Source organism: Bufo gargarizans, chromosome 4, assembly GCF_014858855.1.
Source record: "Bufo gargarizans isolate SCDJY-AF-19 chromosome 4, ASM1485885v1, whole genome shotgun sequence".
Taxonomy (NCBI): Eukaryota; Metazoa; Chordata; class Amphibia; order Anura; family Bufonidae; genus Bufo; species Bufo gargarizans.
The window spans coordinates 524777767-524793186 of record NC_058083.1 but is presented as its reverse complement, the minus strand read 5'-3'; the positions used below and the strand labels follow the sequence as shown (position 1 = coordinate 524793186).

The 15420-nt window shown below is 46.1% G+C and overlaps 1 protein-coding gene across 2 annotated transcripts; it reads left to right on the top strand.

Annotated features, from left to right (window-relative positions):
• The first annotated feature begins 246 nt into the window (after positions 1-246).
• On the top strand, positions 247-13279 carry LBH (LBH regulator of WNT signaling pathway). Of its 2 annotated transcripts, none has more exons than XM_044290649.1 (3): positions 247-434; positions 5886-5982; positions 11148-13279. In XM_044290649.1, the coding sequence occupies exons 1-3, from the start codon at positions 409-411 to the stop codon at positions 11331-11333; spliced, it is 309 nt and encodes a 102-aa protein (XP_044146584.1). In that variant the 5' UTR covers positions 247-408; the 3' UTR covers positions 11334-13279. The 2 variants fall into 2 exon arrangements, with proteins under 2 accessions (XP_044146584.1, XP_044146585.1); XM_044290650.1 differs by lacking the exon at positions 247-434 and adding an exon at positions 4266-4291.
• Positions 13280-15420: the final 2141 nt, after the last annotated feature.

The following is a 15420-nucleotide window of genomic DNA, read 5'->3' as shown; positions in this document are numbered from 1 at the left end:
GAAGGAAGGAAAAAATAGATGGAGGGGGCAGCAGCAGCAGCAGGTAATGGAGGATGCGAGCAGTGATTGGGCGGCGGGGATGAGTGAGCATGAATGTACTCCAAAGCTGATTGTATCCAGGGGATGAGCTGCAAGCACAGGCCATTCATGCTTTGGGTGACGTCAGCACATGAAGGCGGTGCCCCAGAGGAGCCCCGCCCCCTATGTTATATAAGCCAGTGCAGTCCATGCTGCCTGGGACAGAGTTCCTCAGTGCTTCACACAGTAAGGGCCGTGCTCTGTGCATTGCTGGCTGCACCCTCCTGGCTCTGTACGTAGAAGACCCCACACCCTCCTTTTCAGCAGTCGGACTCCCTTTTGTGTGATCTCTTTAAGCTAGGACGTTTCCCCCCTGCCTCTCTGGACTTCATGTCTGTATTTTACCCTATTCCTTGGTAAGTGGCTCCATGCTTTCTATGGATTAACCCCTTTTTGACTGCAATGTGTTATTTATTTATTTATTTTCTGACTCTTAGCAAAAGGTGGTGGTGGGACCTGGATCCTCTACTGGTGCAAAATTTAATGTTTTAGGGATGGATTTTCTAATTGGCCCTCATTGTCTTAGGGAGAGGCAGTGCCCTGAATGCTATAGACAAAGGAGGTTAAAATGGACCCCCCCTTCCCACCCCCTAGAGAGCCCAGTCACCCAGTGGTGCCCTTTAGACTGCAGGTGGCATCTAGTATCAAGTTAGCCATTCAGGTAGAAATCTGAGGTGCTGTCCATATGCCAACCTGGCATTCATAATGTGCCAAGGTAGCAGCTGGGCATTGTGTGGTCTAGTGCCTTGAGAATACTTTTCTGCAAAGCTTTTTCCGATGATGAAATTAATTGTCTATTGATACTGACACACCAGGGAAGTAAGGGGTTAATTCCCTTTTTGTTACATTGTTGCTTTTATTTATATTCATGCTTAAGTTTGGAATGCATTGTTAGAGGCAGGCTGGGCAGAGAGAGAGGGGGGGGGGGGGCGCCTGGAGGGGCCGGCTGGGCAGAGAGAGGGGGGCGCCTGGAGGGGCCGGCTGGGCAGAGAGAGGGGGGGTGCCTGTGGGGGGCGCCTGCAGGGGCAGATGGGTAAGGGGGGGTGCCTGGAGGGGCTGGCTGGGCAGAGAGGGGGGGGTGCCTGGAGGGGCCAGCTGGGCAGAGAGTGGGTGCCTGGAGGGGCCGGCTGGGCAGATTGGGTAAGGGGGGCTGCCTGGAGGGGCCGTCTGGGCAGATTGGGTAAGGGGGGTGCCTGGAGGGGCGTGCTGGGCAGAGGGGGGGGGGGCCTGGAGGGGCTGGCTGGGCAGAGAGGGGGCGCCTGGAGGTTGTCTGGGCAGAGGGAAGCTGCTTGGAGGGGCAAATTGGGTAGAGAAAGAATGCCTGGTTGGGTAGGGAGGGGTGTGTCTAGAGGGGCTGGCAAGGTTGAGAGGGTCTGCACAGACGGTGGACTGGTTGGGGGGGGGGTGCCTGTAGGGGCAAGCTTGGTAGAAGAGGGGGTGCCTGGAAGGGCAGGTTGGGTAGGTAGGGGATGTCTATAGGGGAAGGCTATGTTAAGAGTGGGTTCCTGGCAGGGAAGAGAGGGGCATGCTGGGTAAAGAGGGGGTTCTCTGAGGGGCAGGCTGGGTGGACAGTGGGTGCTTGGCATTGTTGCGAGGGGCTGCACAGAGGGGCAGGCTGCATAGAGCGCAGCAGCTCAGCAGAGCGGACGTGCATTAGTTTTGTGGGTTATTTTTAAGTGATGAGGAGGAAATCTCTAGTTATCTGAGCAGGATAGCCAGTGTGTGCTCCTCTCATAAGCTCGCTCTGATCCATAGTAATTGCATTAGTTTATACATTTAGCAGAGCTCGGTTTGACTGATGCAGCAGAGCTGAATTCACCATGTTGTCCATCCTATGGTCGTATCGGTGTGTTGACTGGATGCACAGGCAGCGTTAAACCCCACAGTCAGCTCTGCTACATCCCGTAAAGCAGGCTTAACTGGATGGACGGATGTCTTTTTTCAGCCTTACAAACTGTTGCTATGTTATTAATGTTGACATCAGGCTCTGAGCTGTTCTTTCCATGCGGTCAACTTTGCAGACACCCATGGGCACCTTGCGCTGATAGATTAACTGCCCCATTCATCTTGTCTTCTGCATGTTTAATGGAAGATGGTGTAACCGGAGAGGCGACGCTGGGCTGCTCGGTGGGCACCGTGTCTCCGGAATATACACGGAGGACGGCTCCACCATAGTCTTACCATGGTTACACCCGTGTTGCGTGTCCCATTGTACATAGGCGATGGCCTTTTACCGGTTCCGTGCAGCTGATGTCATCGCCGCTCGGTATAGCGTGAATGACAACGTTCTGTTCCTGTCGCTGCCAACATCCTCATTCACACTGAATGAATCATACTCATTGAGTAACTGCTTCTCACCAGTTTCCTTCTATAGAGGCCACAGTCTTTCGATTAACCATTGTCAGGGTGGGAATTTTTTAGGGGTCTATTCACAGGCTGCAAAAATTTCAGGGTTGTTGTGGAGGGAGGCGCATGGATTTCTGCAAGCACTATCCATGTGAATGGAAGAGATTTTTGTGAATCTGCTGCGTGTGATTTCCTTTTTAAAGGGGGCCTCCAACCCAGTGATAGTCTGCCATCCCCACCATAATGCTGATGGACACGGGGCTTGGCGGTTGGATCCCTTAAGAGCACTTTTTGTACAGACAGAGGTCATGGAGGGTGGAGCACTACTTGTTAAGGTGGTATTACAGATTGTGAGGAGGCTTCTCCTTAGGCCTCATGCACACGACCGTGACGTTTTTGCGGTCCGCATTTTAGAAATGCCTATTTTCTGCAAAACGGACAAGAATAGGACATGTTCTGTTTTTTGGGGGGTGGACCATGGAACGGAGCAACGGATGCGGACAGCACATGGAGTGCAGTCCGCATCTTCTGCGGCCCCATTAAAGTAAATGGGTCCGCATCTGAGCCTCCAAAATGGTGGCTCGGATGCGGACCCAAACAACGGCCGTGTGCATGAGGCCTTATGCTATAAACTGTAATTGGGCTGTGACTGAACATTGGTTGTGATGGACCGTGTGGCGCCTGCCGGTGGTTGTGATGGACCGTGTGGCGCCTGCCGGTGGTTGTGATGGACCGTGTGGCGCCTGCCGGTGGTTGTGATGGACCGTGTGGCGCCAGCCGGTGGTTGTGATGGACCGTGTGGCGCCTGCCGGTGGTTGTGATGGACCGTGTGGCGCCTGCCGGTGGTTGTGATGGACCGTGTGGCGCCTGCCGGTGGTTGTGATGGACCGTGTGGCGCCTGCCGGTGGTTGTGATGGACCGTGTGGCGCCTGCCGGTGGTTGTGATGGACCGTGTGGCGCCTGCCGGTGGTTGTGATGGACCGTGTGGCGCCCGCCGGTGGTTGTGATGGACCGTGTGGCGCCCGCCGGTGGTTGTGATGGACCGTGTGGCGCCCGCCGGTGGTTATGATGGACCATGTGGCGCCCACAGTGTACATAGATGACCATCGTCATGAGGACTGCTCAAAGTCCTGATTTGACCACCTATATTTCCAGGGCAGGCCATCATGACTTTGGGTCCAGTATTAATGGGGGAGAAGGGGGGGACTCTTCCAGGGTCTACTGAGTGCTAGGCCCTTATGAAGACCATACAGTTGTGTAGGTTTTGTAACCAATAATAAATATTAAATAATTAGAAGTCATGCAGGTCGGACAGCTGCTTACGCGTTTCGGTCAGTTGTCCTTATTCATAGCTAGAGATTAAAACCAGAGTCTTCTGTACTATACTGTACTATTTTCTTGCGTGACTGGTAACGTTGCTGTTTCTAGTTGTCCCCTATAGAAATCTTCTCCGTGAATAGGGCTTTGTTTTTGTAGAGATTGGTTATGAGATAGCGTTCTTCCAGAACGGGTTTGCTCTCTATAGTGGTGAAGGTGTTTAGTGAAGGTGTGTGCAGATTCTGCAGTAAATCCCGTCTCTTCACCTTGGACTCTATTGTCCTGGGTATGATAAGTGACTGGGTGTTCTTCTTCAGCATGTTCTAGTTCTCTAGTCACAAAACAAGATATTTGACATTTCTGCGGCAGCTGAACGCCTTAAAGGGACCTAAACCTATAGAACGAGCAGGAGGTGTTATCAATAAATGTCCAGGGTGGGGGAGTGGTGGTCATGGGGGGCAGGGAGGTTTTAGAATTCCCTCATTCCAGCTGAAGTGGCTGATAGCAGAACAGTAGATGGATTCAGCTGCCTCGTTACTGGAGTGAACTGGTGAGGAATCGGTATGGCATCAGCCTAGATCATGTTAGAACTTTCTAGAAAACGAGGCAATCTCTGCAAGGTCGGGGACATTTTTATCTTTCCATGTAATTTCAGAAGAACAGAGCTTCATATTGATCTAGATCGTCTGGCCGTAGTAAAGGTTACAGATAAGTGCCTAGAACTCGTCTGCGTTATCCATCGAAGGACATTCAGGTCATATGGATATTTTTTGGAAACTTGGAAGAATTATTCGTTGCTCTAGATAACTCTTGGAAATGTTTTATTGTTCTTTAAAGGGAATCACACCTCACGTTATCTTCTGAACTATCATAGGTGATTTATAATGACTGAAATCACCACTGGGTCTTCACCCTCCAAACTGATGTTCCACCAGTGATCTCATAGACTTGTCAATATAGGACATGTTTGTGGATAACTTTAGGTGAGATTCTCCTTTAAAATGGACCACTGGGGCTGATGGAATATGCGTTGTATGCCTGGGTGAAGAAGACCCTCAATGTAAAGGTACTTGCGCTGTGGCTTGGATGCAGGGGTTCAAGTATAAGCAATTGGTCCTGAAAACCTTGGTGGAATCTGCCTGGCATTGATCTTACATCAGGGTTCACATGCAAAATGATTTGCCTCTTGATACATCAACTTTTTCCCTGAGTTTTCTTAATTTGTTCAACCTTTCACCGCCCAAGATGTTTTTCTTCAGAGTCTTTCAGCTCTCATTTTAGACCACATGGTCCAATTTTACCACCAAATATCGAGAGATGGTCCAGGCACTGGCAGGTTCTTCACTGGCATTCACTTTCAAAGATCTGCCAGCCTAGATCGACCCATGGGGCACCACATAAATCTATTCATGAAGCATGGTCTCCTTTGGGTACCCACCAAGGTCCAGAACTTTGGACCATTAGACCTTTTTGAGGGTTGTATGCAAATGACCAACCGCCCTGGTACTGTAGCAAAGCAAGTCATTGGCATGCCTACCTTTTGGGTCTGGAGATTTTTACCAATATGAAGGGATGGCAGGGGAAGCCGGTATGGGAGGTGCTCCTTAAAGGGGGGGGGACGACGACGACTATAATTTGGTTCAAAAGAGCCATGGGTGACTTGGTGGCTATTTGGCCATACAGACACTATAATGTCCCAAATTCCGACCTTCTAGAACAAATCTAAAAATGACCACCTTCTGTTTTATTGATGATTTATGTAACAACTCCCTGCCGTTTGTGTTGATACATTGTAACAAGTCACATTCGTTGTCAGTTTTTTCAGGATCTCTAATTGCTGTCAGTGAATACAAACATGAAAACCCGATCTTGTTCGGTTGTGTGGTTTGTCACAATACATCAGAGCTCTGACAAACCCATTTCCCACAACTCTGGCTGTAAACTGTATGTTTCCATTCACTTGCAGCAAGCAGAAATCTTGCTGAAAGACAGACTTTTTATTATAAATGGGGGTTGATTTACCCGCCTGGACGGTTGTTTCTCCTCCTCCAACAATGTTTTGATGAATTTGTGTGTCTTGAAATGCCTGGTTTCGGCGTATTTAGGCGGAGGATGAGAGTTGTAATGAATTTCTTCTCTTGCAGCACTGATTACTTGAGATCAGCTGAAATGACTGAGGTTATAATGAACACTCAACCCATGGATGAGATTGGTCTAAGCCCTCGCAAAGATTCTTATCAGGTACGTACTGCCGGGATATTGGGATGCCAGATGGCATATTGGCTTCATCCATATTTTGACTCCATTCAGACAAGTTTAACAGTTTTAGTCCTATCTGTTCCCAGGAAAGCTGGGTGATGGCCAATATGGCGGCATTCGTTTTCACAGAGTTTTCTAGACTTGGTGACAATTTTGCTTATGGAGAGAAGAGCAGGGAATGTATCAGCCATTCTGCAGACTGGGAAAGCTGGGTGCAAACCACTGGAATATTTCAGTATATTGGAAAGCTGGGTATTAATCAATATGGCTTCCACTTGGTTGTCCTGTGTGGCTAGTAAAAGCACAGCAGGGACTGTGCATGGATGGTGTCCTAGTCTCCTGAGAGTACCAGCTCATAACGGAGCAGATTTGCTATTCTGGGGACTGGGAAAGCTGGGTGACGACCCCTGTGACAGTGTAATGGGGACTGTATTGGTTGCAATTTATAGCCATGTCTATAGGAAAGCTGGGTGAAGGGGGGGGGTGGGGGGGGGGCTTACAGATTTATGCGCACCATGCTATATATCTAATGGTAACCCAGCTTTCCCAGGAGATGAAGAGAGAGACTTTTAAAGTTCCAGAAGTTTGGAGACCTCTAAGAAGCTCCTATTACACTGAATTTTGGGGCTCGGTAGAATTATGACTACTGTAATGTGACCGCACAAAAATCAGTCAAATTGTTACTTAAAGGGGTATTCCGACCAGAAGCAATTATTGGTTATCCCCTGCATAATTAGTGATTGCTTCTGACCGGGATACCGCTTTAAGGTGGCATTGCCCTGACAGTCAACTGCCACAGGAGCGGGTATGGGTAGAGGACGGCTGTAAGGGCATATTGGGTGGGGTTAAGGGGTACCTGCCCTGGCCGGGGGATTTGGACACAAGGCTAGGGGGAACAACTGGAATCTCTGCCCCGCTGCTCCAAACTCAGGAATAAATTAGGCTGAATTGGGTGGTCCCAGTGACATCACCAGTCCTGCAGTGATGTCACTTCTCGAGAGACCCTCCGCTGATTGTTTGGTTCTGTGTCTAAAAATGTAAGTGGTGCTAAAGGAGAAAATTAGGGGTTAGAGAGGAGGTGTTTGGGTCAATCAGCTTCCAGATGCCCCCCACCCCCCGTTGGTGTCTCCACCACTTGTTTTATTTCTTCATCTATCCCCCAGGAAATTGGTATATTTTTACATTTTTCATACAATTATTAAAAAAATCCCAGTTTCCCAATATAATGTTCCCGTTTGATATGCAGTGGTCTTGGCGGTTACTGGGCGGCCTGCTCTGCTGACTTCCTAGAAACAGCGAGGTTATTACGAATGACTCTGCCGTCTCTCCGCTCATTGCTCTTGTTAATGAGAATTGCTCGCTTGCGCATGAAAAAGCCCGAGGCCAAGCGAATTTCGAAGAATCTGCCACGGCCCCCACGCGCTCGCCCCCCCCCCCCCCCGAGATGCCTTATACAGATTTCTAAATGAGATTGATTCATAATTGTCTATTGTGACGCTGCAGCTTCTTAAAGGGAAATGCACATTCAATGCTTGGGGGAGGGGGGGGGGGGAGGCTTGTGTTAATATGTAGAATGGCTTAGATCCTGTTTCTAGATATTTTGCACTTTCTGCATTAATATCTGGCCCTGCTCTTCTGAATGTGTCTCTACTGGAACTGTAGTATTGTATTCACGAGCCAGGAAAATCAGAATGAGAAAAGGAACTGCGATAAGTCCATATTAGAGGTGTCAATAGACTGTGCCCATACTGTCCATGCCATATTGCAAATGTATTCTCTGCTTGAAGGATTGCTTGTAGGGGAGGCTACGGTGCCTCACCATGTATTTAGGTCCATTCTATGGAACTGTACGGGCAGTCTCCTCACACGGACACGCATGAATATGTATAAGATGCAGTCAGCAGAATCAACACTATGAAACTGGAACATCATCTGGTAGGGTTGACCCTGCTGAGTAAAATGATACCCGTCTTGTGACAATCGGTTGCTGCGTTCCTGAGAAACTAGGCTTTTATTTTTTGTGTATATTAGGGCTTCAATATACTGAGGGGAGGGGCCTAGTCACACAGCTTCCCAGTGCTGGCCACGCCCCTTGATGCACCACAGCCCTAATTTACGTAAGGGACAAATTTCATTTTTCTCTTGGACGCCACAACCGTTTTCCATAAGACAGGCATGATTTTAATCAGTGGGATCAACCCTACCAGGGAGTGTGGCAGGTTTAAGAGTTGATCCTGCTAAAGAGGTGCCCTTTTAAAAAGTCGTTGTTGCATAGAAAACAGTTCTGCAACCATCTAATATACTTTATGTATCAATTCTTCGCTATTCCCAAATCTCTGCCTGCTGTCAGTGAATAGAAATATTTGTCTGCATTCAGAAGCCTAAAAAACCTGCTCATGCAGCTGATTGTTTGCCTACATGGATACATTGTATCAGTGTACGAGAAGGTTCCTCAACCTTAGGGCACATTGATAAGCCCCATGATCCACCCCAAAAGAACCAGAAACTCCCATTTTGAAGCCACATTTGTTTAAATTCCACCCCTTTGAGGTCAGTAATGCTGGGCAGTCCTTACAATTGGCAGGACTGCATGGAGTCTCTTTTGATTCCAATGGTACTCTACTCTATGATGTCCATAAACCTGAATTGGGCATGAAGACGAGGGTAGTCTTGATGAGGACACATCCCTTTCATTTTTATTTTATTTTTATGGTAACCTGTAGACTAATTGCTGCTGCCATCGATCGTGGCAATGTGGAAACTTTTATCAATGGCTGCTCAGCGCACATAAGGCATCTCATTCATAAGTTATCACATCCTTCACATTCTCGGGTAATCTTTCATCCAGGTTTTTGTCACAGAGCCACGTGTTGACAGGTCCTAAGCTGATAACAGGACACAAAGCTCAGAGAAGACAGAACTGTTTGTTATATGTTAAAAAACGCGGCTTATGGGTTTAACTCTAGGCAAATAGACCTACAGCATCCTCCGTATCGCTATGTGGCCTCCTGCACATTGCTGGGGGTTGTAGTATTTTCTTTATTTAGTGCACAGTGTAAAGTGTCCTCCAGGGAGTAATATTCAGGCTGCAACCAAAAATATATTCCCTCTAGGTGAGATGCAAAATAGGTATCACCCAGAAAACGGATGGTCTTGCTAGTGTCCTCTATTGGAAAGGGCTCCCTGTGAGCCAATGTTTGACTGTTTAACTAGCCTTGAAACAAGACAAGGGAAAAAGCCTAATATTCACCCGCAGAAAGCTCTTTCGGGGTGTTTGCCCCTCATCAAAACTAAGCTGGATTCTGGCTGGCTCAGTAGGTGGGATGCCTTGGTGCCATGGAGCATGGCCTCTAAGTCTACATACTTCTTGAGGGTCAATACTGCCTGAGTCCAAGGCATCTCGCTCAGCCAACCTGAATCTTAACCTGTACTGATGAAGGGTGAGCCAGTGTCTGTGGACAGATGACTTGGCTGTCATGTTTCAAAAAGTTGAATATCGACTCGTAGGAAGCCACTTCCAACAGAGGACACTAGCGAGATGGTTCTTTCCTTGGGAGATTTTTGAGAGATTTCCCATGAAACCTTTCCACAAAGTCCCTGTACACAGCTGGTCTCCTTGAGAACTGGTACCTCCTCTAGGCTCACACTAGATCAGGCATCCTCAAACTCCGTCCCTCCAGCTGTTGCAAAACTACAACTCCCAGCATGCCCGGACAGCCTACAGGTCTCAGCCTACAGCAGGGCATTGTGGGAGTTGTAGTTTTACAACAGCTGGAGGGCCGCAGTTTGAGGATGCCTGCACTAGATGGAAAAAGTTCTGCATGCTTTTAAAAAATCTAAAAGTTCTCAGAATTTTTTGGGGAAAATTCCTAAATCCTTAAAAAAAAAAAAGCTAAATTACCAAACAGGAGGATCGTGTAACATCCAAAAAGGCAGCCTGAGGAAAGGAGATGGAAATCTGCATAGGGTACATTGGAAATGGCAGCATTTTTAGTTCTTGAGAGGTGAGTCACAAGGGTCATTAACCCTTACATGGCCTCAGATTTAATCAGATAGGGTCAGCGTGTGATATTGCATCCTTATAATAGGGCATTGTGTAAGAACCCAAGAGATAAACCAAAAACGTTTGGTGCTCAGACATTAGATGCAAGTTGGCTGCAGCCTATTAATGTTTATGTGGGTACCTGACCCTACATATTTTATATATCTGACCAACTTGAAGGTGCCCATACACTTTAGATGTTCTCATGACTCCAGCTAGTCCTTCTGACTCCCCATATACATGCAAGCTTTGCTCGGCACAAGTTCTCAATGGGGAGAGTAGAATGAGCTGCTGCCAGGCTCATTTGGCAGGGGCTTATATCCTAAAGGACAAGGATTCAGGAATACAATCTTTTCCCCAAAATCTGCTATCAGAGTCTACATCTGAGGCCACCAGCCGCTTGAATATAGAGTGGTCACCATAGTTTTTACCCATGATGCTTGGTCTCTTCTTGGCTTGGTCATATCTTCAGCCCTGGGTAGAGAAGGATGAGGGATCCCACATACCTAATTTGCAAAGGAGCTGGAATAGGTATGGAATGTTCCCATGGAGTTAACAAATGGTGTTAACAAAAAGGTCAAGCCCACATTGCCAGAGAAATCTATGCAGATAATGAGGGCACACAGGGGTCATTGGCAGGGGTGTAGCATTAGGGGGTGCAGAGGTAGCAGTCGCTACCGGGCCCAGGAGCCTGAGGGGGCCCAAAGACCCTTGTGCCACATAAGACAACACTGGTATTATAGAAAGTGTATGATGGTCAAGTTACACCCCTGGCAAAAGGGAAGGTGAGGTCAAGAATTGGAGATGAGGGGTGTCAAGAATTGGAGATGTGAAACTCTCAGCATGCTTTGACAACCACTGGCTGCAGACTGTTGCAAAAACATCCTTCAAAGAGGTATTTTGTAAGGGACTATGCACTAGCTATACTCCGTCTCCACTACTACTTGGGTATATCTTCAGATCAGTCTATCAGACTTTTTCAATTCTTAAACCAAGTCATTTTCTTGTCATAACTTCTAATATTGGGGCTTGATGTCAACTTTTGAAAACTCATATCTCAGTTGACCCTTTTCAGTTGACCCTTTCACTTCTTGCTCTCTTGCAGATCTTCCCAGATCCTTCAGACTTCGAACGATGCTGCAAACTGAAGGACCGGCTTCCCTCTATTGTGGTGGAACCCACAGAAGGTGACGTGGAGAGTGGAGAACTAAGATGGCCCCCAGAAGAATTCCTGGTGGAAGAGGAGAAGGAATCGAACTGCGACACACAAAAAGACAAAAACGAGCAGTAAAGCACTAATCTTGATATGACCCTTGTCATTTGGAAGAGAAATTACCCATCAATAGGCCTCCTATGAATCGTTTAGGAAGGATTTTGTTGACTACAAATTCGAAGATGCACCTGTGATGAGACTTTTTTTTTTTTTTTTCCCTTATTGGTGGAAGAATCCAGCCTTCGTTGTGATTAAAAGCCCGAAGTCTTGAAGAAGTGTTTGCTTTTATTTTTAATTCAATCATTAGAATACTATCTGAGGTTTATCCCAAGGCTAGATGCATTGATAATCTTAGGCTAACGCAAGAAGGAATTTTTTTATTATTTTTTGAACAGAGGCACAGACTCAACGACCTTTACAAAAACTGCCTTTTCTGCAAGAACAAAAGGTCAACCCATTACTTCTCCTTCTGAATGTTATGTCCTCCAACCGGAGTCTTAGTTGATACAATTCTGGTAACTGTTTGTCATTACAAATCTATGCCAACCAAAGTCCTCTTCCGGTGAACTGGCTGTGTAGATCTTGGCTCCACTCTCGACAAGTTGTAAATGTCATCGATGTGTCGTAACTATTTGTAATTGGATCAAAAAGTTGAATCTGTCTCTGTAGTATTAATACCAGTGTTCATCAGTGTGTACAAGGATGCAATATTGTTATGTATTTGTCCTGTACTATGAGATTTGGTGTGTTCCTTGGCTTATGTAAAACTTTTGTAGGGTTCAACAAAGTCAACATTGTAGATGAGTACGTAGAGCTCCTTTCTGGATGAAATGGCCATGTGTGTCAATGCATTGTTTGTTTTTTTTTGCTCAGAAGTCATCAAAATGGGGTCTTGGTCATGACCACCCATGTTGGCTTGTGTCCATCATTATGGAGAAAATCGACTGTTTGCCAATATATTAGTGGTAAGCATTGAGTAATGTCCATCTAATGCAACGTCTCGAAATATGTTAAAGGTCTGTGTAGAACTGAGGAGGGGCATGTTGTCCTCAGGACACATTTTCCATGTTAAGTCAACCATGTTCTGGGGTCTTAGCCCATTGTTGGTGCCCTCAAGAGATGTTGTTCATGATTTCTTAAGATGAAGCTGATAGATGATGACAGCTCTAAAAATACACATCCGTCTTTCAGCAAAAGCCCATTCACAATGCGAAAAGCCTTTTGCGAGACCCATGGTTGCCCTTTACTCCACCAGATAGACTGTGTTTCAAGCCTTTTAAGTTTTCAGTATCCATTAAATTGAAAAAATACCTTAGTTTTATAGCCAGTGGCTACAGAGGAGAGATCTTCATTTATTTTTTTTCTGCACCACCCCACATTGCTAGATGCTTTGTCCTTGTAGATGGTTTCTATTTTTGAATGACTATACAGCAATAATTCCTGTGCTTTGATCCATCCAATTCTTAAGATTCTTGGGCGTATCTGGCGAGCGGAACATGTATAAAATGTTTGTGGTCGTGTCTGCCTCCTATAGATGGTCTTCATCACCAGCTGAACGCCCTCCAGGTCATGGTGTTATACGTTTTTGTCACTGTTCACAAATAGGTGCCGAGCATCACAGATGTGTCGTAAACCGTGCTGAACTCGATACGATTGTGGTGTTTCCAGTAGATGCGTAGCAACAGCCCACCGAGACCTCTCGACTTCCATCAGGCTTTCGACATCCTGCTGATCCTCCGCAAAGAAACTTGAGGTTGACTCGGTGGAAGGAAGGACTTTTGTCTTTTTTTTTTTGTTTATTTTTTTCCCCCACTTAAGAGTATTGTATATTTCCATTTGTTACAAAATGTCTGCGAACAAAAGCACTCGAGTAAACGGTTGTATCATAGTTATATATAAATATATATATTTCTGTAATTTTTGAGGCTCAGGGAGATGCTAGTTTTTTGTTTTTCTTTGTTTGTTTTTTTCTCAAACTTTTGTCACTGTGACAGATGTAAATAAAGTTTCAGATTGCTTTCCAACTCAGCCGAAGCGGTGTTTTTCTTTGCACGTGTGAGGGCCGCTCCCGCCGGACTCTTTACTTCCTGCCTCTACCAGTCTGAGAGAAAGCAGACTGACATTGTGCTGAATCTGGTATGTGACTGCAGGGGTCGGGGGTCTTCCATCACTGGCCGCGGTTTGCAAGGTCATGAAATTTCTCTGATGTTTAGGAGGCATTTGGTAGATATTAAGATTTGGTTTGAGTTGTCCTACTGGATTTTGTACGAAAACTGGTCTGTAAGGAAAACAAGTGGTTCAATTTGGAAAGGGGGGGGGGGGGGGGATTGCATTCAACCGTTGCAATGAGTGTCACGTCACAACCACAACTTTACTGTAACTTGCCACCCAACCTTAAAGGGGGCTTCTGGGATTACATAAATGGGTGCAAAGCTGCCATAATTGGTAGAGCAAACACATTTTTTACTACTTTTGGGCCTTTCACACTATTTTATTTTTTTTATTTAATTTTTTTATTCCCCCCCCTCCGTTTCTTTGTTCCATACACGTAACCATTCATTTAAAAAAAACTGAATGTACTCTATGCATTCCGTTTCCGTACCGTTGAAAGATAAAACATGTCCTATTGCCCGCAAATCACGTTCCGTGGCTCCATTCAAGTCAATGGGTCCGCAAAAAGAATGGAACACATACGGAAATGCATCCTTATGTCTTCCGTATCCGTTCTGTTTTTGCGAAACCATCTACTGAAAATGTTATGCCCAGCCCAATTTTTTCTATGTAATTACTGTATACTCTATATGCCATACGGAAAAAGCAGTACAGAAACGGAAACACAACGGAAAGAAAAAAACGGAACAACGGATCTGTGAAAAATGGACTGCAAAACACTGAAAAAGGCCTCCTGCACACTACCGTATGGCTTTTTCAGTGTTTTGTGGTCTGTTTTTCACGGATTCGTTCAGTTTTTTTTGAATGGAGCCACGGAACGTGATTTGCGGGCAATAATAGGACATGTTCTATCTTTCAACAGAACGGAAATACGGAAACGGAATGCATACAGAGTACATTCAGTTTTTTTTTTTTTTGCGGAAGCATTGAAATGACTAGTTCTGTATGCGGAAAGCAAAAAACGGCCCGTAAACGGGGTAAAAAACAGTCGTGTGCAGGAGGCCAAAGCCATACGGTCGTGTGAAAGGTCTTAGGGCACAGGAATGTATTTTTTATTTTTTCTGCGTCATTCCCATCAATGGGTCTGCAAAAAAACGGAAATGACTCCATGTGCATTCTGTCCACATGGCCTTCCTCAAAAAAAAAATAGAACATGTCCTGTTATTGTCCGCATTACAGACAAGAATAGGACTGTTCTATTAGGGGCCGGCCCTTCGGTTCCGCAGAACGCACACAGCCGGTATCCGTGTTTTGCAGATCCACAATTTGCGGACCGCAAAACATCTAACGGTCATGTGCATGAGCCCTTAGGCAGATTTTAATTAAAAGGTTTTGCAAAAAAAAAAAAATATCAGGAACCATTAATTTAAAAGGGTCTGCAAAAAAGGAAGTTACTCCGCGTGCATTCTGTATCCGCTTGTCCATTCCGCAAGAAGATAGAACATGTACTGTTGTCCGCATTACGGACAAGTATAGGACTAGGACTCCTGAATTAGGGGGCAGTTGTTCCGTTCCGCAAAATACGGAATGCACACGGACGTCCTCCGTATTTTTTGCGGATCTGTGTTTTGCGGACCGCAAAATACATACGGTCCTGTGCTTGAGCTGGGTGATGTGTGTCAACATATTGAATTTTGTCACATTGGAAGCCACGCCCACTTGCTGAACCTGAATGTAAACGGGTGAGGCGCAGTGGGTTATACTTGGCGAATTGTAAAACTTGACGTATGCCAGAAAAGTGCAAAAATTTGGTGCATTTCTATTTATAAAGTTACCCTTTTATTTATTTTTTAAATTTTTTTATTTTAAAGGGATTGTCTAGAATTGGAAAAACATGGCTGCCTTTCCACAAACAGCGCCACGCCCTGTCCATGGGTTGCGTCTGGTATTGCAGCTCAGCTCCACTGAAGTGCATGAGGCTGAGCTGTCATACCACACACGACCTGTGGATAGGGGTGGCGCTGCTTTGGGAAGAAAGCGGACATCTTTTTGC

Excerpts from the sequence above, each read along its gene's own strand:
- LBH (XM_044290649.1), top strand. The coding sequence starts at position 409 with ATGTCTGTATTTTACCCTATTCCTTG. Across the intron at positions 435-5,885 it reads GTATTTTACCCTATTCCTTG|CACTGATTACTTGAGATCAG; the intron begins GTAAGTGGCTCC and ends CTTCTCTTGCAG. Across the intron at positions 5,983-11,147 it reads CTCGCAAAGATTCTTATCAG|ATCTTCCCAGATCCTTCAGA; the intron begins GTACGTACTGCC and ends GCTCTCTTGCAG.